We start from the raw sequence: 24,044 nt of genomic DNA, 5'->3' as shown, positions 1-24,044 counted from the left end.
CACAGGACCCTACAGGGGAGTAAGAGCAAAGCACAGACCCCGCAGCACCGGCGCTGAGCCAGACGTGCTCAGCATCGCTCCCAGGGCAGCACAGCCCAGTGCAGCTGAACCCGCACGATGATTCCGCTCCTCCAGCCTGGCCAGAAAGCGGGACAGCCCCGCCGCAGTCCAGGGGCACTCACTGCCAGGGGGTATTTATGTGGTGTAATTCATTAACAGCCCCGGGACCGCAGAGCAGGCACTGCCCTGAGAGTATGACTCCCTCTGTTTTGCACGCCACGTGTGACTATAAGGGACCAGCGAGAGCCACACGCAGTGACATCTGCAGTCAATAAAAAGCATTTCAAACAGCAAACTGGATTACTGGCCAGGGGAGAGCAGGGCAATAGACTGTCTCTGGCAGATTAATGCTTGCTGCTTTCTCAGACATATTACTGGTCTTGTTCTGCCTCCAAATTACAGGCTTCAGCAGACAGTGATGGGCCACTGTCTTTTATAGCTGTTTGCATGTGAAAACACTTTCTTATGACTTCCCTAAACACTCTCTGGGAGAAATTTGGAGTCCTCTCTGCCTCCCTGCTCTCCTCTGTGCACATGTGCCTGCTTGGGGTTGGTTTTGTTGGCCGGAGGGGACTGCTGGCTCCAGCACGACCCACGCACCACGGCTCTGCTGACACCAAAGCTCAAAGGGATGCACTTTGGACAGGCAGTGGCCCCTGGCAGCTTGTTCCTGGCTGGAGTGAGAAATCCAATGCAAGTAAGAGTGTTCAGAGAAGTGCTTTACCTTGCAAGGGTGTGGGTCAACCCCATAGGTCTCCAGAGTCTGGGCTTTCCTGAGGAAATTCAGCTCTGAAGTAGCTGGTGTCTGCCCGCTGCCGGAGGGGAAAAGGAGAAATGAATATCCATGGAAGACACAAATGTGGAACTCGGCCCTCAGCTGCAGGGTTTCTGTTAACAGGAGGCATCAGTCACGGCAATTCCCATTGCATTCATCAGCAAATCCACCTACAGCAGGAAACCAGCACTGACACCGGCCTTTCTCCTCCTGCCAGCCCAATTCAGCAGGAGAGAAACCAATCCTGCAACACCAGGAAGGACCAAAATTCGGGAGCATCTACAAAATTTAGGGCTGAATTAGAATCCTGGAATGGTTCAGGTTGGAAGGGACCTCAGAGGCCATCCAGTCCCACCCCCTGCCATGGGCAGGGACACCTCCCACTGGATCAGGGGCTCCAAACCCCATCCAACCTGGCCTTGAACCCCTCCAGGGATGGGGCAGCCACCACTGCTCTGGGCAACCTGGGCCAGGGCCTCCTCATGCTCAGAGTTAAAAAACTAACCCTGCAGTGATTCCCACTCAGTGAAGCCTTCCAGCCGTACCTCAGCTCCGACTTGTGGATCTCTGCAATTTTCCTCTCCAGCTTCTCTGAGTGCTTGGGGAAGAACTGGAACTTGGAGCTGTAGCCTTCAGGATGCTTCCCCGGGTCATAGTCTCCAATTTCAGCTGGTGGGAGACAGAACCAGTCAGGAGCAGCAGCGTAACATGGTGAGCATCCTCATCTCAGCAGCACCTGCCCTGGGGCACAGGGCTGGGACTCAGAGTATCCCAGGAATGATGCCCCAACCTGGCCACGCTTCCCACTAGGAAGGATCATTTACAAGGCATTAACTGCATCCAGTTAATTTCACCATTTGCTTGGGAATCCCCCACCAGCAGATAATTACTGTCTCAAATTTATTAATTCCTCAAGCTGTTTGCCGGGTCCGTGCGATGGCAGCCCTGTGGCGGTTGGCCACAAGCACACCTGGGGCAGCCCTGGTCCCCACCCCAATCCCAGCTGGCTGGGAACAAGACTGGTAGCAAGTTCTGTTGGTCCAGCAAATGCAGCCGAGCCTTGGAAAAATGGAATTAGTTTGGAATCTTTAAAGCAATATTGAGGAAAGCTCCTTCCCCACCACCCAGCCCAGCGAGGTGTTACTGGGTGACAATAGGCTAGCCCAGTAGCTCTGTTCTGTGGTGACACTGCCCGCAATGGCTGTGGGCAGGGATTGATCCCCACCTGGAGAACCTGCTTTGAGCATAGGCAAGCTGAAAGCTCCGTAACTGGAGGTCTGTCCTCAAGACAATCCCAGTGGCCCTGACCCTGAGCACTGATCGGGGTGCAGAAATGCCCAAGCCAAGCTGATTTCTGAGCTCAGCCCAACTCTCTCCTCGGCGTGGGCTGATGCAGCTCCGCTCCCTCTCTACCTCCCCATTGGAGCCATCAGCAATTGCTGCTGGCATTGAGCACAGCACAGCTCTATGGCTGGTGTCTCCTGCTGGGATTTACAGGAACCCGGCAGCCTCCTGCCGCTGGGGATGAAAGGACCTTGCTCTCATTTAATTCCCTCCAGCCTCAGGTCCTAAGCAAAATTGCATCGATTTTTATGTTTCCTGCTTAAAGAACTAAAAAGGAAGAAAGGCACTGGTACTATGAAATAATCCAAAACCACTTCAGAGCTGAAATTTGTCTTTTTTGACTGCTGGGGCTCATCTCCACAGCTCGTCCTGGGGATGGGACCGCAGGCACTGGAGGACTGCATTGCACCAAGCCGAGCACACTCCAGCAGGGAAGCCTGTTCCCATGCCCAGCATCACGGTGCTAACAGCACAACAACACACTTGGCTGCCACACCAGCACAACCAGCTCTTCCAAACAACCCCAGAGTCCTTGCTGAGCATCCTGGTGACACTGGCCACCTCAGCGCTCTCGCTGTCACGGGCAGTGGAGACAAGAGCGGGCAGAGGCGTGCCAGCAGGAAAACAGGCAGGAGGTTTTTCCTGCTCCCAACTCCATCAGCCCCTCTGCCACTCGCTGACAAAGGCACTTTCTTTGCCGAGGTACTCGGCAGCAAGCAACGAGCTTACCCACGGCCGTTTTCATCGGTCCTAGCAATCAGCAAGCTTGCAGTTCACTCTGAGCCCTCTCTGCAACTGCACAGGGCAGGCGCTGGTCAGAGCTCCTGCGGGCTGTGCGCAGCCCCAGCGAGGGAAGCACTTTGTCACAGGGCTGATTCTGCGGCTGGACAAGCACAGAACTAGGAGCCAGGGGCTGCATTAGCCAAGGGGATGCTCACGGGGATGTCACCACCCCAAAGACAGGTGGGACAGCTCAGGGAGCAGATGGCAGCACGGTGCTGTGGGTGAGACCCCGACACCAGTCCTCACCCTCCACCAGCCCAGCACTGCCCGGCACAGGCACAGTCTCGAAGCACGAGCCCCACGCTGGCGGGATGACATTTGTATTCTAGGGGCAGCAAGCTGTTATACATGAAATAATGTAATCGGTACTTAGCACAAAAAGGAAATTTATCTTGTCAAAAAGCATTACCTTGAAGGATATAGGCAGCCAACAACGCAGCATCCGAGGTCTTGCAGAGGAGACGGCCGTGGTAGAGATCTCTCTTGATCTGCAGGAAGACTAAATACCTGAGGACAGAAAAGAAGAGTCCATTTACTAAGCAAAATTTAAATCACCTAAACAGGAGATTTAGATATGGAGTACCTGCCACAAGACACTTGCACCACATGGCTTTCCAGCAGCCCCTTCACAAGACGTCACACTTCCAGGAGCGGACAAGCGAGAATGACCGAGCGCTGGGGCTCGGACCTATGTGTCCCAGCCCCACTGCAGCCTACAGGGACATGGCACCTGCTCCGGGCTCGGCATGCGACCCGAGGGCTGATGAAACTCTCTGCAGATCTGGGTCCCCACCCGCACGGCCACACAGCAGGGCAGAGCTGCTAGCAGGGGCAAAGCTCCCCTGGGCACAGAGATACTGGGATGTGCATTCCCACCAAGGAAAACATGGAAAGGAGGAATCTCCGAGACAAGGGAGTTCTGGTCCCTTCTGCCTGCCTGGAGTCCCTGGACACCCTGGAGTCCCTTGTGATCATAGAAGCGTAAATTTGTTAAGGTTGGGAATGACCTCTTAGCTAATCCATCAGCCCAATCTCATTGTGCCCACTAAACCACGTCCCAAACTGCCACATCCACATGGTTTTTGAACTCCTCCAGGGATAGTGACCCCACCACTTCCCTGGGCAACCTCTGCCAGGGCTTCATCACTCTTTCAGTAAAGAAATTTTTCCCGATATCCAATCTAAACCTCCCCTGTCATAACTTGCGGCCATTTCCTCTTGTCCTATCATTTGTTACTTGGTAGAAGAGCCCAGCAATCACCTCATCACAACCCCCTTTCAGGTAGTTGTAGAGCACGATGCTTCACCCTGGTTCGGGCAGCACAATCACAACTGCCCCAGCCTGTCACAAGGTCACTGGGGGCAGAGGTGCCTGGGGATGATGCTCTGCAGGAGCTCTCGATGTCCCAGGCCCATCAGCGACTGTTGTGCTTTCCAGTTCTGCATCTTTGCCCAGTTGCTCAGCTTCCCCCGAATGTTATTTTCTCCTTTCCCACCTTCCCATATCCTCTCATCTTTCGGCATGTGCTTCCCTCCTCCGTGCTCGATGATGGTCAGCACCACGTCACCCAGAGCCAGCCACCTCTGGCGCTCACCCAACTCTATCTCCATGCACCAAAGCCGAGAGGAAAGATAAACTATGTTGGAAAATCACATATTTGAATAAATTTAAACCTCAGCAACAGTTTAGGCTGAGTCATGTGGCAAAGCATCCGGGAGAACGTTTTGATGGTAAAGCGTAAGTCAGCGAGTGAAGGAGAAAAATTGAAATGGGAGCGCTGAGAAATGTGTTTAAATAACCAGACTCACACTCCGCAATATCTCTGTCATGCTTCGCTGCTCAAATCCATATTTATGATGAGATAAACCACTAATTTTCACAGATAAAATATATTAAAGAGAAATTCAGATGCTAAAGTGTACTCAGTTCAGGGGAAAGTGAATTTTAAGCCCAGGTTTCAGCTGCAAGCAGGGACAGCCCGTCCACCCACCCACCCAGGGGGCTCAGCGTGGTGTGTGAGGCATCTGGAGGGGCCCTGGGGGGACCATCTGACCTGGACCCTGACAGCCTGAGCCTGGCTGGGCTGCAGAGCTCTGCACTCGTGCTTTATTCGTGGGCAGGAGAACAGGGTTTTGGTCTCCCAGTCCATGCCATCACCTCTGAAGCACCACCCACCTCATCTCCCAGCACCCAGGGTGCCTCACGTGGGGCCAGCCAGGACAGAGAGCCCAGTTTGTGCTGGCAAACACTGCCAGCAGCCTCACCCAGCACCAGCCCCGACCTCTAAGAACACACACAAGCTCACAGGTTTAACTCTGCCAATGCCCCAGCCCTGCGTGCACACCCCACCATGGAACACCCTGTTCCCTTCTGGCCCGGAACGGCTGTAGATCCGTGATGGTTTTACACACAGAAATGGTCAGCAGGTGCCACACAGGTTTTCCAAAGCCTTGGAAATATCCCCTGGAAAGGGGAGCTGCTTGGGGCAGCGCTGGGCTGTGGGATGAGGACATTAAAGACATCTGAGCCCAAACCAGCAAGCTCCCAGTCTGGCTCCATCCCCCGGAGCCACCGTGGGGCCCACAAGGAGAAGGATGTGCAGGTACCAGGAGGTGAGATGCTCACGCTGAGTCCTTCACCAGGCACCCAGGGACTGAGTTGGATGCTCTGGCTTGTCCCCCCATCGCCCTGATGCTCCTGTGTCTGCTCCCACCCTCCAAGGGTAAATCCCTGCCCTGCATTTCAATCCTCACTGTGTTCCACAACTGCAGATGTTTGCTAAGCTCTGATTAAAGGGAGGAAACACAATTAATTGCTGTTTGTGCAGCTCAGTGCCCAAACAACAGCCCATCACTGCTCAGAAACACAACCTTTTCCCATTTCATGTTGAAATTCCAGCCCAATGGGAATGAAGGTAAATCTGCAAAGTGAATAAATGTCTCTTAAAGCAAGAAATACGGATCCACATAGAACTATTCTTGGTTGCTTCTGTGGGTCCCCTACAATGTGCCTGTGTGAAAAAACAGACCAATCCTCTCCACAAAAGCTGATTACAGCCCATGTGCTGGCAGCAGCAGGAGCATCGGCATTCCGGACACGAAGGCACTTCTAAGCAGGCACTCAGTGAATGTGCACTGAGCTCTTTCCAAATGTTTTCCTCCTCATCTGCATCTCCCATCTGAGGCCAGACCTGAAGAACCAAAACTTTCTCAGGCTTCCAAATCATAAGGATTTTTTTAGTTTTGACTTTTCTGTCCTTCTGTGAATCACGAGCAAAGCTTTCATGAGTTTTGTACATTCATAGAATCACAGAATGGTTTGGGTTGGAAGGGACCTCAAAGCTCATCCAGTCCCACCCCTGCCATGGCAGGGACACCTCTGGAGCTCAAAGCCCCATCCAACCTGGCCTGGAACACCTCCAGGGATGGGGCAGCCACCCCTGCTCTGGGCAACCTGGGCCAGGGCCTCCCCACCCTCAGAGGGGAGCATTTCTTCCTAAAATCTCATCTCAATCTGCCCTCTTTCAGCTCAAAACCATTCCCCTTGCCCTATCCCTGCACTCCCTGATCAAGAGCCTCTCCTCAGGTTTCCTGGAGCTCCTTTCAGTGCTGGAAGCTGCTTTAGGGCCTCCCCAGAGCCTTCTCTTTTCCAGGCTGAACAACCTCAACTCTATCAGCCTGGCCTCCTATGGGAGGTTCTCCAGCCCTTGGATCATCTCCATGGCCTCCTCTGGACTTGCTCCAACAGCTCCACGTCCTTCCTGTTCTGAGGTCTCCAGAACTGAACACAAAGCTCCAGGTGAGATCTTACCAGAATCCCCTCCCTCTCCCTAACAAACCCCTTGCAAAGGCAGCTAAGGGTTATCTGCAGCAACAACAGTCAAAGGCTCCGGGGTTAAAATGCAGAAGCCTTTAGTGAAGGCGCCAGCCCAGCTGCCTAGGGCAGAACCCGACCCTCCAAGCCACAGCAGGCAACCAGAGATCCAGTCAGGGCTTGTTTTCCAAAGCTGCTGCGATTCCTCCACGAGTGTTCCTCATGTCCTTCCTTCCGGCAGGAAGAGCGGCATGAAGAACCTCTAAAGATAGAAACTCGAGAGAAGCGCTGTCAAGTTTCTGAATTGCAGTTTATCAGCCGTTTCTCCTAGAGCATTCATGCCCCTTACGTAAAAGGGATGCAGCTATTTGCTTCTAGGGGACATCAAGGGAACTGGAGACACTCAAACCCCTCCCAGCAGAGCAAGCACGCATAATGACACCCTGAGCTGAGGATGTGCTCAGGCAGTGGCACTAACAGCTGATTCAGAAGCGGCTGGAGCATCAGCAGAGGTCAGACTCTAATAATCATAGAATCATTAAGGTTAGAAAAGATGTCTAAGATCATCCAATCCAAGCATCAACACAACCCCACCGTGCCTGCTAAACCGTGTCCCAGAGTGACACACCTACATGTTTTTTGAACCCCTCCAGGGATGGAGACTCCCCCACTGCCCTGGGCAGCTTCTGCCACTGCTTCACCACTCTTTTGATAAAGCAATTTTTCTTAATATCAAATCTAAACCTCCCCTGGCACAAAAAGAGCTTCTCTTGCAGGAGAACTGTTGCTTCTGCTTGCATCCACCTTCCTGCACTGGTCCACCCCAGGGCTTCCAGCTGGAAGGAGGATTTTGGAGATCTGCAGGGAAGGGTGGGCAGCTGGTGCAGCCTAGGAGCAGAACGGTACCAAAGCCGTGCCGGACATTCCAGCGAGCAGTGCCGTGCTCAGGGCGTGCTGACCTGGCCACAGAGGGTTTGTAACCAACTGCAGCTGCAAGACGAGTCAGTAGGATTAAACCCATGGGGAGTGCTCCCCACCAGGCATGGAGGCTCCACACACACCACAGAGCATGGGTGGGCATTCCCACACCTTTTTCCCCACTGCTGGGATAGCCCAGGATTATCCAGGCTTGTTTGGAAACCTAAATGGCTGTTGCTCTGTCTTGACCAACAAGCAAAGCTCGGCAGGGTGTGTTCCCACCTTGGCCAAGCCCTCGCTGCCCGGTCCGGCTGGTGCATGTGTACCCAGGTCTTACCTGGTGATCTCCTCCTTCAGCGCAGCGGGGTCCGTGGGATAAAACTTCACGCGGAAGCACATGGTGAAGGGAGGCTGGGCTGCAGGGAGAGCAGCGACACCGCAGTCACTCGACAACAAAGTTTGTCCCTTCGTCCTCCTGAACAGCCCAGCTCAAGGAGACAGCTGGGTGTTGCCGGGGGTCTCACCAGCCCTCCCCGCTACCCCTAAACACACCCTGCCACCCTTGGCACAGCTGGAGCAGAGGGGCACGGGGCTGCTCACCACTGTGGTGGCCACGGGGGGAGCGGTTGTCCCTGGTAAAGCCATGGGGAAGCTCCCACAGCACCTTTTGCTGGCCACACAACCCGCTCCCAACTCACTGGGTGGGTCTCGTTTGCTCATCCCCATCATCGCTCTCCGGGTTTCTGGAAAAGTCAGTGCTCCGTACTCATGGTTAGCTGCAACAGCACTGGGACAGTGGAGGCTGATCCTGCTTTGACCCAGCGGAACAGCTTTGGGGATAATCAAAAAGGCCTTTTTTTTTTTTTTCTAGGAGACGTGTTGGGAATTGACCCCAGAGAGCAAGGACTGGGGAAAATGGAAATATATCTTAATCGAAAAGAGCGTGTGAGACTGCCCTGGGATGTCCACCCGCAGCACTCACCCCTCATCTGCTTCACTACCGACTTGGTAAACTCCAGCCAATGCTGAAAGGAAAAACAGGGTAATTAAAACAATGCAAACACACGCTTTCAGTTAATGACATTGACTCTTCTGGGCAAAATTAAAGAAACAAAGAAATCCCTCTGCTTGAAATAAACTCCCGTGTTGCAGCAGAGCTGGGGAGCTGCCCAGCGGAGGTGGAGGGGGCTGGAGCCATAGCCAGCAGCTGAGGCAGGGTCTGAGCAGGTCCTGAGCCCCAGTCTCCTCATCTGATGCCTCTTTCTCTGCCTGGCCCCAGAGAAAACCAAGTTCTCCACATCCCCTTTTGGCATCCCCCAAGGCAGTAGCACAGTCGGGCTCTGCTGGTGCCAGGCGAGCGGTTGTGCTCCCTCCGCACCCAGCCAGGACCCTGTGGCAGCCCCAGGAGTGGTGCTGGACAAAGCAGGGGCTCGCCGGGAGGCATCTCCCTGTGCAGACACAGCCCCTGGCGCAGGAGGATTTGGGGAGCCTGGGGCATGGGACAGCCGCAAGGGATCCAAGGGTCGCTGGCAGCAAGTGCTCCCAGTGCTCCAACAGAGGCACCAGGTTGTCCACAGGAAAGGTTCCCGAAATGCCTGCCCCACGCCCAGGAACCTACTGCAGGACCAAGGGAACATCCAGGTCACGGTAGTCCCCGTCACGCTGGGAATAAGCACCATTGTCTTTTGGACTGGGCTGGAATGGGCTGAGTACTGGCATTGCCACCCCTGGCACACCCAACGGAGCACCGCCAAGTGTCAGGCAAGGAGGCAGGATCTTTTGCTCTCTGTTCCCTCACTTGGCAGGATCTCTGCTGTCCATGGCCCTGCACCCTCCACAGCTGCATCTCCCTTGCACTGGGGCTCCCAGTCCGGCCCCGGGCAAAGCAAAGCCAGGACCTGCTCGCTGTGCCCCCCCAGCCAGGTCAGACACTGGCAGAGCACATTTTCAATAAGCAATATCGACTTATGCATAAGAAATAACAGACTGAAGTGGCAGCTTAGTTCATCACTGGCTTAAATGCAGCTCTTCCAGCTGAAGAGACACTAAACCCAGGCAGCTCTTTGCCAGCCCCATTGCACAGGAATCACAGAATCACTAGGTTGGAAAGGCCCCACCGGATCATAGAGTCCAACCATTCCCATCAATCACTAAACCACGTCCCTCAGCACCTCATTCACCAGTCTTTTAAACCCTTCCAGGGAAGGTGACTCAACTCCCTCCCTGGGCAGCCTCTGCCAGTGCCCAATGACCCTTTCTGTGAAAAACGTTTTGCTGATGTCAAGTCTGAACCTCCCCTGGCAGAGCTTGAGGCCATTGCCCCTTGTCCTGCCCCCTGCGGCAGCGCTGGGGCTGGCTCTCACGTTGAGGGGTCCCCCCAGGCAGCACTGTCCTGGGATGCTGCCCAAAGGTGGGCTGGCTCTTGCCTCAGCCCTCCCACCCTGAACTGGATCAGATTGTTTCCAGGAGAAGGAAATCACCAGAGTGTTCTGGGCATCACCAAGTGTGCCAGCTCTGCCTCAGTTCCCTTCTCTCCCTTGGGCTCCGACGTCACTGCAGGCAGCCACTGCCTTTGGGCTTTGCATCCAGAGGGCAGGAGAAGCAGGATCTGGCCCTGGACACTGACCCATCACATGCAACAGCAGAGAAACATCCTCTCCTTGCACTAGCTGGGACAAAGCACAGATCCTGCACCCTTCTCCATCTGCCCATTCACTTGCTACAGGAGAAGATGCTCCAAGAAAAATCCCCATAGGGCTCCCCGACGCGGTGCCAGTGCAGAGGGGACACAACCCCTGGCTTGTCCCTTCCCAGCAGCAAGAGCAGCGAGAATTGCTGGGGAAGAGCCCCTCATCACTGCCTAAACCAAAATTCATTGCAGCCGTTTGCCTCACGCTCCGGTTCTCAGCCACAGCAGCAAGGACAAGTCTGGTACTAGCGAGCTGCAAGGAACCCCAGCAGCCAGCCTGGGCAGGAAAAGCTCTCACCCTTTGCTTGTCGGGGTCCACAAACCGAATGCCAAAGTAGTCCTTCTCCAGCAAATTCAGGTGGTGGCAGAGAAGGTCAAACAGGTACTGGCCCTTGGCATCTCTCTGCAAGACAAAGAAACTCCTTTACAAAGCAGCAGGATGATAGCAGTGGAGCAGAGGAGCTGGGGCACTGCTGGGGCAGGGAAGGTTCAAAACGCATAAGGTGACACTGAGGATGGTGCAAACCCCACCGACTTCCTTGGTGCTTCATCAGTGATATTTTCCCCATCTCCCATCCCAACCGAGGGGCAGTCCAACAGCAACTGGGAGCAAGGTCCCCATCCACCTCACACCCAGGCTGGGTGCTGAGGCTGCCCAGGCTTCGCCAGGAACCGCAGCACCAGCCAAACCCACATCTGCTTGGACAACAAAGCCACGTCCAGCAGCTCTAGGCAGCGCCGTGGAGGTGAAGCTGCCTGGACAGAGCATGCAGCGAGAGCGCAGCCAGCACGTGAGCAGGTCAGATCAGCAACCACCCCAAACACAGCCTGAAAGCCATAAAACACCCCGAGTATTCTAAAAGCGTAAAGACAATTGTGAGCAAGGTCAGAATGTGTTTGGAAATAACTCTATAGCTCCAGTTGCAGCGAAGCATAGGAGGGGGAAGCTGTGAATGTGGGGGTCTGTTCTCCTGGTCAATGTTTCCAGATCAGCAAGGCTGCAGCTTTGCTGCTGCTGTGACTCCTGTTGGACTCCCTGGCTGCAGGAGCAGCTCACCCTCAGCTCACTGTGTTTGCCCTCTCCTCAATCTGTTAAACGCCTTTCCTGGGTCTGGCACTACAGCACGAGTCCACCACTGACCTGCCTGGTTTTAGCATTCCTCCCGTGCCCTTCTGTGCTATTGACCTTTTAGGAAAAACCCTTCTCTGCCCCTGGGGCTCTGTATCACTGCACTGTGGCAGAGGGGCTGCGCTTGCTCCAGGACGAGCTCTGCTGCCAGACCCCCACTCCGGGGAGTCCAGGAGCACCTCCCCACTGGGAATTACAGCTTAGGAGGTCCTCTGTGCCGGTACAACTTACAGACAGCACTAGAATTAACATCAACAGGGAATTTTAGTGTTATACATGTAAAACTTCTCAAAATTTCTAGAAGTTTAATTTCGAGTGCTATAAAGACAGGAGCACACGCTGAAGCTGAGTGCTGTGAGCTGCTCCACAGTGGGGCTGGTCCAGGATGCCGTGGTCCTTCCTGCATTTGGTCTGGGAATCACAGAGTGGTTTCAGTTGGAAAAGACCTTCAAGATCATGAAATCCAACCATTGATCAAGCCCTGCTAAGTCTGCCACCAGACTATATACCCGAGTATGACATCTACTCATCTTTTAAACCCCTCCAGGGATGTGGACTCAATTACCTCTCTGGGAAGCCTCTTCCAGTGCTTGACAACCCTTTCAGTAAAGAAATTACTCCTAATATCCAACCTAAATGCAGCACACGACAGTGCCGAGGGCACCAGGACCCTGTTGACTCCCCCTCACAGCTCCCTGGGCCCCACTCACAGCTCATCCAGCCACCAAGTCACTGCTAGAGATGGGCTCTGTGTCCCCTCCATCCAACAGACCATCACCACTTTATCCAGAAATGGTTTTCCTACCCCAGCATAGGTTTAGCATCAATAAGCTAAGAATAAGGAGTTACAGCAAGGCTCCTCTGGTTCAACACTTCCTTGGCTCTTCAGAATCCCACCACAGGGGCCATAGAGCCCCCATGAGCAATGGGATTGATCCACACCGAGTGCAACGCTGAACTCCTCACACGACAGCTATGTAACTACTCCAAAAACTTCCATCCAATTCATTCTCAACCGCTGTAACATTTCACTCATAGACAAGAACCCTGAGACACCCCAATAATTCACTCTGCTCCGTGGAGCTGCCTGCAGGATCCATCCCAGGGGCAGCAGCTCTGTGCCGAGCAGAGCTGTGCCTCCACAGTGGACTGAGGCTCAGCAATGCTGAGTGGGGTCCTCTCAGTCTGTGTCAAGTTTGGCAACAAACCCAATATTTTATTGACTTATGACAAGCTTAAACCAGGTGATGCAGCCCGGGGAAAAACCCCCAACCCCTAAAGTCAGAGAGGTCAAATTGTATGGACCCTACTGTCTCTGCCTCTTTATGGCACAGCAAACGCAGCGAGGTGCCCAGGCTGAGGGGGCTGCATAGGCAGGATCCGGCCCCTCCGTCTGCCAGCACTCAGTGCTGCAGGTGAAGGGAGATGCTTTACCTTGCAGTTGATGGGAGACCTGCTTTACAGCACCGTGTCTCTGCAGATCAAAGGCTGCTCCTGACAGCCGCCGCTGCCTCCTTCGGATAACACAGGTTTCTGTTGCCCTGACAAATACATTTAATACATGCATTATCTGATCAAATAATCCCTCAGCAGACACAGGCTGCGCAATTGGGGAACCTGCGGGTCTCGCATTAACCCATTCCTGGAGCAGGGGACTGCAGCAGCTTTGTTCGGAGAGCCGTGAAGCCAGGCTGCAGTCATGCAGCGGCTGCAGCGCTTGCCTTGGTAGCAGTGCCGGAGCCCAGCAGGCTCCAGCGCAGGATCTGCAGGCAGCGAGCTCTGGTAACGCCGCTGCAGCAGGACCCGTCCTGGCTCCTGGGCTGCAACCTCTTCCTCGGTGCAGGGAGAGCCTGTCCTGCTTGCCCGGCTGCTGCAGCACTGGCGCCTGGCCAGACACAACAGCCTGACAGAGCATCTCAGGCAGCCGCGCACCGAAGGCAGCAGGAGAATCGGCTGTGAGCACTGAGGAAAGGGCTGCGGGGACACGGGCTGTGTGGTGCCCACTCCAGCTCCAGCCCAAACAGATGGATGGGGAAGGACAGGCAGCACCTACACTGGGCAGAGGGAAGGGCTCGGAGCTGTACAATGAAGCTCAGCCAAGAGGCAGAGGATGTTCGCTAAGGCTTGCTGCTCCCAGAAGACAACGACCTCAAAGCCATCACTGAGGCGAAGCCTCCTTTGCAAACCCTGCTGGTGACCATACCTTAGCCTTCTGCTGTGGGGCCGGTACCATTGTGGTCACATCCCAGCCCTCCACTTGCTCAAGCACCTGCACCTCCTGGAGCCCTGTGCTCATGGCATCGGCACAGCAGCCTCGCCTAAACTCCCAGAGGCAATGGAGAAGATCCACTGGCTGCCTCCAAGGTTCATCCCTGCAGCCTCAGCATCTGCTCCCAAGGCACAGGCACAGCCCAGCAGTCCTGGGAACGAGTCCCTGCTCTTGCCTCCATCACCCTTGCTCGCAGGTGTCCAGACGTCTCTTCCTGTGCCGAGAGCCACGGGCACATTCATTGCTCTCAGAAGCGCCACAGCTCTGCAGATCAAACAGAGCCCCCTCCCGTTAGGTTTGTACCCATGTCCCTGTGGGCCCCCCACACACCCAAGAGAAATGACTCCAGAAGAGCTTTGTTGGAGCAGACAAGATACGTTTGAGATGAAGTTTCCACAGCCGAGTGCCCCCACAAGAGCATGCAGCACGCCTGCAGCGGGCTCTGCCCAGCTCAGCTCCAGCCCCACGGGCGGCTGTGGCCACGAGGCTCCTCTGCTCTGTGGTTTGTAAATCCCCTCTGGGTCAATAAATCAGGTCTGTGGCTTTGCTCTCACTATGCTGGGGTAACAGCAAGGTTTGGCTTTCCTGCAAGCAAATCCGCCGGGAGGCTTCACAGAGGATCCAAGCAGCAGCGCTGGAGAAGTTGCTGCCTGCGACACCACCTCCTGCGTCTGCAGCAGCCAGAGCTCGAAGGCAGCCCCAGCCCTGGCTGCTGGCTCACTGCTGTGTCCCAAGGGCACCTGCGATGCCCACGGGGCTGCAGTCCAACTCCAGGGATCAGCATCCTGCCCCTCAGGGAGATGCTGGACACCCACCACCCCAAGGGAACACAGCCGAGGGCTCCAGGCGCTGCTCACAGGGCCACGAGGCTGTTTGACACCCAAGAGGACGTGTCCTCATGCTGGCCAAGCTGCCCACCACATCCACGGCCAAACAAGCTACCCTGACGCGCACCTGGAGGATCCCGACCTCACAGCCTGGCAGTAGAAGGCTCACTGAACCTCGCCTGGCTCATGCTGAACTAAAACCTTGCTGGGCTCTTAGACCCTGCTGCTAAACTAGAGCGGAGCAGCCCCGAGGTGGCTCACAGAGCCTGCAGCTGGGGACAGCAGCCAGCTGAGCACTGCACCAAATCCCAGCCCTGCTCAGCTCCACTGACTCGCCATCCCAATTTATTACCCAGCCTTTACGCAACTCTCCTTGCTGTGGAAATGGAGACTTGAGAGAGCTCTTCTGGGCAGAATGCAGGTGAAGTAGCAGGAAAGCTGAGAGAGTGGTGCCGGGAGAGCTTGCACCGTGGTAGCCAAAGCGCTTTGCAGCCGCAACACAACTGGGGAGATGGGCTGGAGCTGAGCAGGCAGCAGCCCTGCCAAAACTATCCCAGTCCTTGGGAGATGCTGGGGCCATAAACAAACAGACCTCCCCGCAGGCAGTAAGTCCTGCCAGCCAACACAAACACTGACAGTGCAGAGCTACGAGTTCAGAAATCGCCTCTCCTGCATCCCCTTCACCTCCCCACAGGGCAAACGGCAAAGCCGCCGCTTACCCTTGGTACGATGTCCAAATGCACCCGGCACTGGGAAACAGGAGAGATTCCCATCCTCATACTCAGATATCGAACCCTGTATTTCAGCCGTAGCCAGCCCCGCACCAGGCTGGGTCACCGGTCCTGCGCAGGCAGCTGGGTTCGCTGCAGCCCTGCAGCCACGGCCCCACTGGCAACACCGCAGGCTGAGCACCACTGCCACAAGGCTTCGACACGCAGCGGCTGTGCATGACGGGGACCCACAGAGCAGCTTCCATGCAGGTGGCAGGTACGGCCACCCTGCCCCGTGGTCAGGGCACACCCAGGATGGGCCAGCACAGACCATTCTGCAGAGGAACAAGATGCCAGCCTGTGGTGGGAGAGGAGATGCGCTGGGAGCAGGAGGGACAGCAGGGACCCCAGGGACCTCCGCACCAGTTACATCACCTTTTGCACGGCTCGAGGACCACAAACCCACAGCTTGAGCACAACTGCTTAGCTCCAGCCTGAGCTTAGGGCAACTCCTTGGGCAAAGCAAGCGTCCCTGGGGACCTCGCCGCAGTGGGGCTGAATGCCCACCTCACCCCACAGCCCTGCCCAGCTCCCTTGTGCAGAGAGGTGTGTTTAATGCTGCTGGGAAGCAGGTCCCTGCCAGCTGCTGCTCCCAGATGCAGAGAGTGCCGAGTCAGGTCCCTGTGGCTACGGCGCCCCACGTTCCCCCCAAACCAGCCTGCGCCCCTCGCCCACGGCCCCGCTGCAGCGGCACCCAGGGGTGCGGAGCACAGCAGGCGGGCTCAGCGGAGCAGGGAGCTGCTGGCCGGGCTCACCAGCACGTAGTGGTCGCTGGCACTGCTGGCAGCTGCTCGAGAAACGAGGCCGCTCATTTATGAGCCTGAATACGGATTTAGGTGCCGAACTTAGAAAAGCGTGGCCTAGATTGCGCTTTATTAATAGTTTAATTGAGTCTCTGCACGTGTCATCCATCACTGTCAAACACAGCTAGCGCCTGCTCGACAGGCTCGGCACAAGGGCACAGGATGGAAAGGAGCAACAAAACCTGCCAGAATCCAAATCCCTTTTCCTGACTTACAGCAAGTTATTGCTCATTAAATGATGTTCATTTCTTCAATAAGGACCGAAGCAGCAACACAGAGCTTAAAAGAAATTGGAGCAGCATCTTCCGAGCAGTAGAACTAATACCCGAGCCTTGCTCACCTATCAGGCACAAAATACCCTTACCAGATGGTCTGTTTGGTGCATCAGGCAGACTGGATGCCCTCCCGCATTATACAGAAAATAATATCAAATACTGACTTTATTTTCTTGCCCTAGAAAGATTACATCTAAAGGGGATGGCTGACACAGCCAGAGGTTAAAACAACTGACCATACAGGAGAAACTAGTTACATAAATAAAGACGTACTTGTAAATGATTCCAGATTAGACCTGAAGGGCTCCGAGAGCTGAAGCAGCTGCCGCAACGCCTGCAATCTGCTGCAGCGGCGCACGGCCCGGCTGGCAGCTCCGCCAGCCCCTGCCCGCCGCAGGCAGCCCGGCCAGGCACGCTGCTCGGCACGCCGCAACACCGGGGCTCACTCCCACTCCTGCGCATCCAGCTTTCCCACTCAGGCAAGTCTCTTACAGACAGCAGTCATGGAAAATGCCAGAAGAATCTGCGAGAGTGAGAGCCTTCCTGGCTAGACAAGAAGAGCAGAGGACATGACTTGGCCACCTCCAGATTCACGCTCCTCCTCACCTCCCAATATCACTTCCACAGGGGTTTGCTCCAGGCTCTTTTGTTTCCCTACCCGTGCCCCAGATCAGCACAAACGGTGGCAAAATGCTTCCCTCTGCAATCTGAATACCAAGAAATCACAACAAAGGACGAATCAGGCACCCCCCCAGTCCAATGGAACATGGTGAAAGCATAAAACCCCAAGCAGCATTACAGGGGAAAAGCTTTCTCTTTGATCTCTCTAACTTGAATTAAACATATTCTAAATTAATCATTAGCAGTATGTCTTTCAGGAAATTATCTGGACTGACTTTACAAATCACAACTTAAAAGTGCTGTCTATTGCATAATGTCAGCTTAAATATTCTTCGTTTTGATCTTTATGTGCTCTTATAAAATAAGACTTAGATCTGCCGTAAGGTTGGCAAGTTTTTGAGGTCAGCCTTGCCGGGTGCAGCACCCCAACGGAGAGACCCCAGCCAGCCGCACCGCAGCAAGCCCGGCTCGCACGCACCGCACGCCAACCCGGCACGCACCACGCAAAGGCAGCTGCTGCTCAACACTAAGGACTTAGCTCTCTGTCTTAAACTTCTGTGACATAAAACATTACATACGTAATTACAAGGAGCAGCTGAGAGACCTGGGGTTCTTTAGTCTGGAGAAGAGGAGGCTGAGGGGAGACCTCATCACTCTCCACAGGTCCCAGAAAGGAGGTTGTGGTGAGGTGGGTGCTGGGCTCTTCTCCCAGGTAACAGTAATAGGACAAGAAGAACTGGCCTCAAGTTGCACCAAGGCAGGTTTATATTAGATATCAGAAAAAATTCCTTTACTGAAAGAGTGGTGAAGCCCTGGCAGAGGCTGCCCAGGGCAGTGGTGGAGTCTCCATCCCTGGAGGGGTTCAAAAAATGCGTAGATGTGGCACTTCAGGATGTGGTTTGGTTTCCATAGTGGGATTGGGCTGATGACTGGACTGGATGAGCTGAGAGGGCTTTTCCAGCCTTAATGATTCTGTGATTCTATAAATGCCGGATGAACCGCAGGTAAGCACAGAATTGCATCCCAGGCATAGCTGGGCTGTAGGGCGGTTATTAATTTCATTACCACTATTAATGTCAATTATGCAACTGAGCAGGACAATAGGGTGGAGGTTGGTCTGTGCCAGGAGCTTGCACGGCTGTTCTCACGCTGTGCTGCGGCTCCCAGCATTGCGGAGGATCCCAGGGACTGCCATTCACTCGTGATGCACCACTCCGGATTGTTCTGATTCATAAGAGGCCCTAATTTTGCCTGGTCTCGTGTTACATGAGATGAAAACGTGCCGCTCACTGAAGTCTGCATCATGGCACGGGGGGCGGGCAGAAAACCTGCAAACCTGAATTTTTCTGTGCTGGTCCCGTCAGTCGCGCTGTGCATCGCCCTGAAGCACAAGCAAAACCCAGATGGTTTCAGCACTGCAGGACAATGCTATTGGTGGGCTGACCCCCCTCATCCCCCCTCACACCCAATTTAATCCAAGGATGCTCAGAATCCATTCTAGGGAACCTCTGGAGCCCCAGGCACATCCTGGTGCCCGGATTCCCAGCACTCCAGTCCTCCATGGTCTGACTGAGCTCATCAGGGCAGCGGGAGGGTCTTGGGGCCAGACTCAGGACAATGAGTTTGGGGCTGGAAGGGCTCAAGGGAGATACAGCTCTGGCCACCAGGCTCTTTACCCTGGAGAAGAGGAGCTGGCGGAAGGACAAACCCTGATGAGGGGGACGCTGCCACGGGAAAGCAGAGTGGTGCAGGCTCCACGAATCCACCACTACCTGTGCCGCTTCTCTACAAAGCACTCAGAGCCATCCAGCCCTGCCGCATCTTTACGAGGTACCTGAAGAGCATTAACGTCTCAGCAACAGCTTAATACAGAGATTTACTGCTCTTCCAGTGAGTTTCATGATCCCTTTTTTACAGGAGGACAGAAGGACAGCACTATGCCGTCAGCAGGGGGATCCTGGTGGGATTTTCCAGTGACAAATGCATCCATCCCATGGCTCAGTGACGAGAACTTCCCTGTACCGAGGACTGGAGGTTCTCCTTCCAAACAGAGCTCATCAAGCTCCAGTTGGGACCCATCTGACCCCAGACCTGCACGTGGCAGCTCGGCTGTTGCCAGCCCAGTATCATGGAATCACAGAACGGTTTGGGTTGGAAGGGACCTCAAAGCCCATCCAGTCCCACCCCTGCCACGGGCAGGGACACCTCCCACTGGATCAGGGCTCCAAGCCCCATCCAGCCTGGCCTTGAACCCCTCCAGGGATGGGGCAGCCACCACTGCTCTGGGCAACCTGGGCCAGGGCCTCTCCCCCTCACAGGAAAACATTTCTTCCCAAGATCTCATCTCAATCTCCCCTCTTTGAGCTAAAAACCATTCCCCTCATCCTATCCCTGCACTCCCTCAGGGCTCCCCTTCCATGAGGAGCCTGGAGCACCGTGCCACACTCAACACTGCATCTATAAAGTTTCTGAAGATTAAAAGTGCCAAACACTGAAACTGCCACCCATCCCTGCCAAGGAGCTCTGCACGCTGCTCTGCAAACAGAAATGCGGCTTCTGCAGGGAGATAAGCGCCTCCAGCACTATCAAACAGAAGAATCCCAGATGATTTTTAAACTTTAAGAAGATTAAACTAACCTTGCATACTTAGCTTTTCTAAGCTCCTCAGACAAAATTAGGGTCATCCACAACTAAAAAAAAAAAAAATGAAGAAAAATAAAAGGGATTTATATTTAAAAATAGCAGCTCATGTGAAAATGAATGGTGTGCAGGAGCGTCCCCGTCCCACCGAGCACGGCAGCTCTCCAGCACCACATTCGTGAGCTCCAGCCATGCTCTGGGCCCTGAACTCACAGCAAGAGGTGGTTTTGCATTGCAAGATGAGACCCAGGTCTGTCCTAAAGCCTTGTTTCTAGAGATTGGTAGCACAGCTGGTTTTAAAACTATTTACTATATGCCGTGATGGGTTTCTCTCACTCCAGTTTCTTAACCAGGTGTCAGACAGCACCAAGCCCAAAGTCATGTAAAAGTGTGAGCCTCCCACCCCAGCGCAAGCACTGCTGTCACCAAATCTACCCACTCAGGCCCAACTCCAGACCAGCAAGGCCAGTTTCCCTGATGATGCTGAGTACAACCAGCCCCTCTACCAGTGCAGAGCCAGCCTGGCCTCTTCCCACAGCCACTCGGGTACTGCCGATGCCTGGGAGCTGCTGTGTGGTGGGGAGAGCAGTTCTATCTGCTGAAAAACCTCATCAGCCAACCTTAAATGTGCTTTTTGCAAGGGGAAGGTGAGGGCTGGGTACCACATACTCACTCAAGCGTCACTACACCTGTCTCTGTAATCCCCCAGCACGCAGGTTCTTCCCATCTCCTCCAGTGGGCTAACACTGCAAAACCTCGCTCAGCAGCAAGAACCAGCTTCTGACCCAGTGCCAAACCAGACTGGCTCATGCTGGGAGCCCAGAGGTGGCGCGATGGCAGGGGGAGCCCAGCCAAGCGCAGGGGCTGCAGAGAGTGGCCGATCCCCCGCGGCTCTACAAGGCAGACGGGCAGGAGCTGTGATCCTGGGGAGATGCTGGAAGCATACTCACTCCAGATGGAAAATAAATACATGGCTTGCGTGGCAAGGTTGCTCCGGGGAAGCAATTCCCATGGCCACAGGGGGCTGAGAGCGAAACAGAGGGGCTGGGGCCATTCTACATCCTGCCAGGGGATAAAGGAAAATGTATCAGCAGGAGCTGCAAGGCATCCGCACCTCGCTGTGCGCAGGGGGAGAGAAGCTTGTAAGTGCCCAGAGACGCATACGAGTTCAAAGCTGCTTGGTGCGGGCCAGGAAAAGCTGTGGAATGGCAGTGATGGCTCTGCAGCATCTCAGCCCCGTCAACCACCCCAGAGCCATCCGAGATCGCTCCAAATTGAGTACCAGGAGATCTCCCCTTCCCTCACAAGCAATCCTTCCATGCAAACTGGTGAATGCCTCTCATCCATTGCACCAGGCACCATGGCTCTGGCAATGCCAGGCGGCTGCACCGAGCCTAGGCTCCAGCTCCAGGGCAGAAAGGGGGTTCAGAGGCCCAAGCAGCCCGTTTAATCGGGCTCACAGCCCCAGTGCCTGGTGAGGACCATTCAGCAGGGCTGAAGAGGGGCACCATGGCTTTGCAACCCACCGAGCTCAGCTCCCAGGAAAGCCAGCTTGGTTTGGCCACGGGCAGAGTGGCACCTGTGTCCCTGCTCAGGCACGGCTGAGACCCCGTGAGACGCAGCACCCTGAGCCTGTGGGGCCAGGGAGCCCAACCTGCTCCCCTCATGCAGCATCGGCCACCACCAGCCCCAGCCGGACCCCAGTGCTCACACTCCCGGAGCTGAAGCGATGAATCCCCCCCACCAGCCACCCTGCGGATTAAGCACAGGATTTAGAAAAGAAATAGCAGCAGTTGAAAGCAGCTCCTTTCTGCGCTATTTGGTTTGGAAATCTCATTGTGGGGCTGGCCATCCCTCCCTGCCTCCCAAGCTTAGGAGGAGATTATTTTTTAAAGGAAACTGTCAAAAAAGTCTATTTCACAAAGTGAAGTTTATGCTTTGAGTCCATTTGGCAGCAACATCTGAGCTGGGTGAGATCAAAGACCCACAGCTCCACTGCCAACATGAAGAGATTTTCCCTAGCAATTTGATTGCAATATTGTAGTTTAAATGCTTCATTTTCAAAATACGGCATTGTGCTGTAAGAGCTCGGGATTTATTATCCCTCAAATAAAGTTAACATTCAGTTTGCAGCGCGAAGTCCTAGCTGACAGCTCTCTCTGCCCTGACAGTAAGGCGGCATCGCGGGTGGCTGGGGAGGACTTGGAACAGGGACACGTGGACCTCAAGGAGCACCAGCCCCCAGTGCAAGGTGTGGGGATGCCCCGCTGGCCAGACCCAAGGAAGCCCACCCTGCCCTGCGCCATCGCATCTGCCAAACAAACAGGTCTCCATGAAAGGCAGAGGAGAAGCCCTTTCAGCAGAGGAGGCAGCAGAAGTGGAGTTGCCTGATGAGCAAACTGCATAGAATCATAGTATGGCTGGAAAAGACCTCTGAGATAGAGTCCAGCTGTACCTGGCCACTACCAAACACCCCTGAGTATCTCATCAAGCAGCAAAGTAGGAAGTGCAGAATGGTGCCTGATGGCTCCAGCTCCACCGCCCACCACAGCCAGAGCTCATGGTTACCCTCGACCACTGGAGGAGACGCGGAGCAAGGGAAACGGGGCTTTACGTAACAGTCAAATATAATCCTGTTACATTTCTGGCCTATGCACCTCAGTATTAATTCCTTGTTATCTGTAATTCCCCCTCCTCGCTGACACAGTGCTTTCTGCCTTCAAGAATATCAGGACAGTTTGCTCCAGAAGTTTATAAAGGTTGTGAGGGGGAAAGTTCCTACTGAGCCTTAAACTCCAGATCATCAATTCCTTGTTTTAATCCATGAGCAGGTTTTAAAAGCTTTTGGCATGCTGGTGTATGCAAAAAAGGTCCTTCACAGCTTTCCATCCCTGACTTTCAGCAGCTGGTATTTCTGCTTACGTCCTAATTTAGGAGTGAACCCACTTTGGGACAGCAGCTTGGCACATTTTTAAGTCCTACAGGCAGGTATCTTGGCTTGCATTAGAAGCAGCATGGCCAGCAGGACCAAGGAAGTGACTCTGCCCCTGGACTCAGCACTGGTGAGGCTGCACCTCGAATCCTGGGTTCAGTTCTGGGCCCCTGACTCCAAGAAGGACATTGAGGTCCTGGAGCACATCCAGAGAAAAGGAACGGAGCTGGGGAAGGGGCTGGAGAACAACTCTTAAGAGGAGCAGCTGAGGGAGCTGGGGGCGTTTAGCCTGGAGAAGAGGAAGCTGAGGGGAGACCTCATTGCTCTCTACAGCTACCTGAAAGGAGATAGTGATGAGTTGGGTGCTGGGCTCTTCTCCCAAGTGACAGGTGATAGGATGAGAGGAAATAGCTTCAAGCTGTGTCAGGGCAGGTTCAGATTGGATATTGGAAAAAATTTCACCAAAAGGGTTCTCAGGCACTCACAGAGGCTGCCCAGGGAGGTGGTTTAGTCACCATCCCTGGAGGTGTTTAAGAGACAGGTGGATGAAGCGCTTCGGAATATGATTTAGTAGTGGACAGGTACTGTTGGACTTGATCTCAAAGGTCTTTTCCAACCTCGGGACTTTCACTCGTGGAACACCACAGCCTCCCGCAAACCACCATGGCTGTGATCCCATCCAAACCTCCCTCTGCATCTGCTAAGGTTTCATCCCCTCGTTGGATGAGGAAGTTTTCCTGACAGTTCTGCATTCCCAAGGTTGGAAAACTTGCTCTGTGCCTCCCCCTCACCTTGCTGTTCCACAGGCTCACCAGAGGTTTAATCAGGGCCGCTGGGGCCACAGCCTTGTCCGATGCAAAGCCATTCCTCACATCCCATGGCCACCACAGCCTGGGGACACTGCAGCCACACTCATCTGCATGGGCTTCGCAGAACCACAAGGTGCAACACAGTGAAGGAAAACCTGACCAGAGTGTTTGGGGAGAAGCACAAAGATTCTACTCTGCAAAGCCTGAGGCGCCGATACCTTATTATGTGGAGAATCCACCACCCTGACTCATTTAAGACAAGAAATGCTTTCTTCCATGTTTCCCCCAAAACCCAGAGCCCCAGCATCACTTGGAACTGGCGATTTCTTTCATCTCCAGAATGATCATTTCCTCCATCCACCCCAACATCAGCCAGTGTGAGACAGGACATCCCCATCTGGGGGACCTGGAGTGACATGATCCTTGCTGGCACCAACACAGGTCCTGACGCCGAGCCTTCAGCCCTAAACACAGCTCCCGAGCATCCATACACTCCCTGTGACTGATGGCATGCCACCTCACATTTCGCTCCTTTATTGCTACCGTGGAACATCTATGAATTAAATTTAGGATTTATAAGTCTGTA

The 24,044-nt window shown here is 54.4% G+C and overlaps 2 protein-coding genes across 3 annotated transcripts in view; both read right to left on the bottom strand.

Moving 5' to 3' along the window:
• Positions 1 to 24,044, bottom strand: part of FRMD5 (FERM domain containing 5) — a 90,981-nt gene that overhangs the window by 10,766 nt on the left and 56,171 nt on the right. For both annotated transcript variants that reach the window (XM_069866636.1, XM_069866637.1), the window contains exons 2-7: positions 10,682 to 10,786; positions 8,677 to 8,719; positions 8,032 to 8,110; positions 3,372 to 3,469; positions 1,381 to 1,504; positions 785 to 872 (exon numbers count right to left, since the gene is read on the bottom strand). In XM_069866636.1, the coding sequence (XP_069722737.1) occupies positions 785 to 872; positions 1,381 to 1,504; positions 3,372 to 3,469; positions 8,032 to 8,110; positions 8,677 to 8,719; positions 10,682 to 10,786 (537 nt within the window). The remainder of the gene's footprint in view (positions 1 to 784; positions 873 to 1,380; positions 1,505 to 3,371; positions 3,470 to 8,031; positions 8,111 to 8,676; positions 8,720 to 10,681; positions 10,787 to 24,044) is intronic.
• ANKRD34C (ankyrin repeat domain 34C) overlaps positions 1 to 24,044 on the bottom strand; it is a 202,875-nt gene that overhangs the window by 150,234 nt on the left and 28,597 nt on the right. The gene's annotated exons all lie outside the window — the stretch shown is intronic.

Source organism: Phaenicophaeus curvirostris, chromosome 12, assembly GCF_032191515.1.
Source record: "Phaenicophaeus curvirostris isolate KB17595 chromosome 12, BPBGC_Pcur_1.0, whole genome shotgun sequence".
Classification (NCBI taxonomy): domain Eukaryota; kingdom Metazoa; phylum Chordata; class Aves; order Cuculiformes; family Cuculidae; genus Phaenicophaeus; species Phaenicophaeus curvirostris.
Note: the sequence above shows the minus strand (reverse complement) of the source record. Positions and strands in the feature narration are given on the sequence as shown.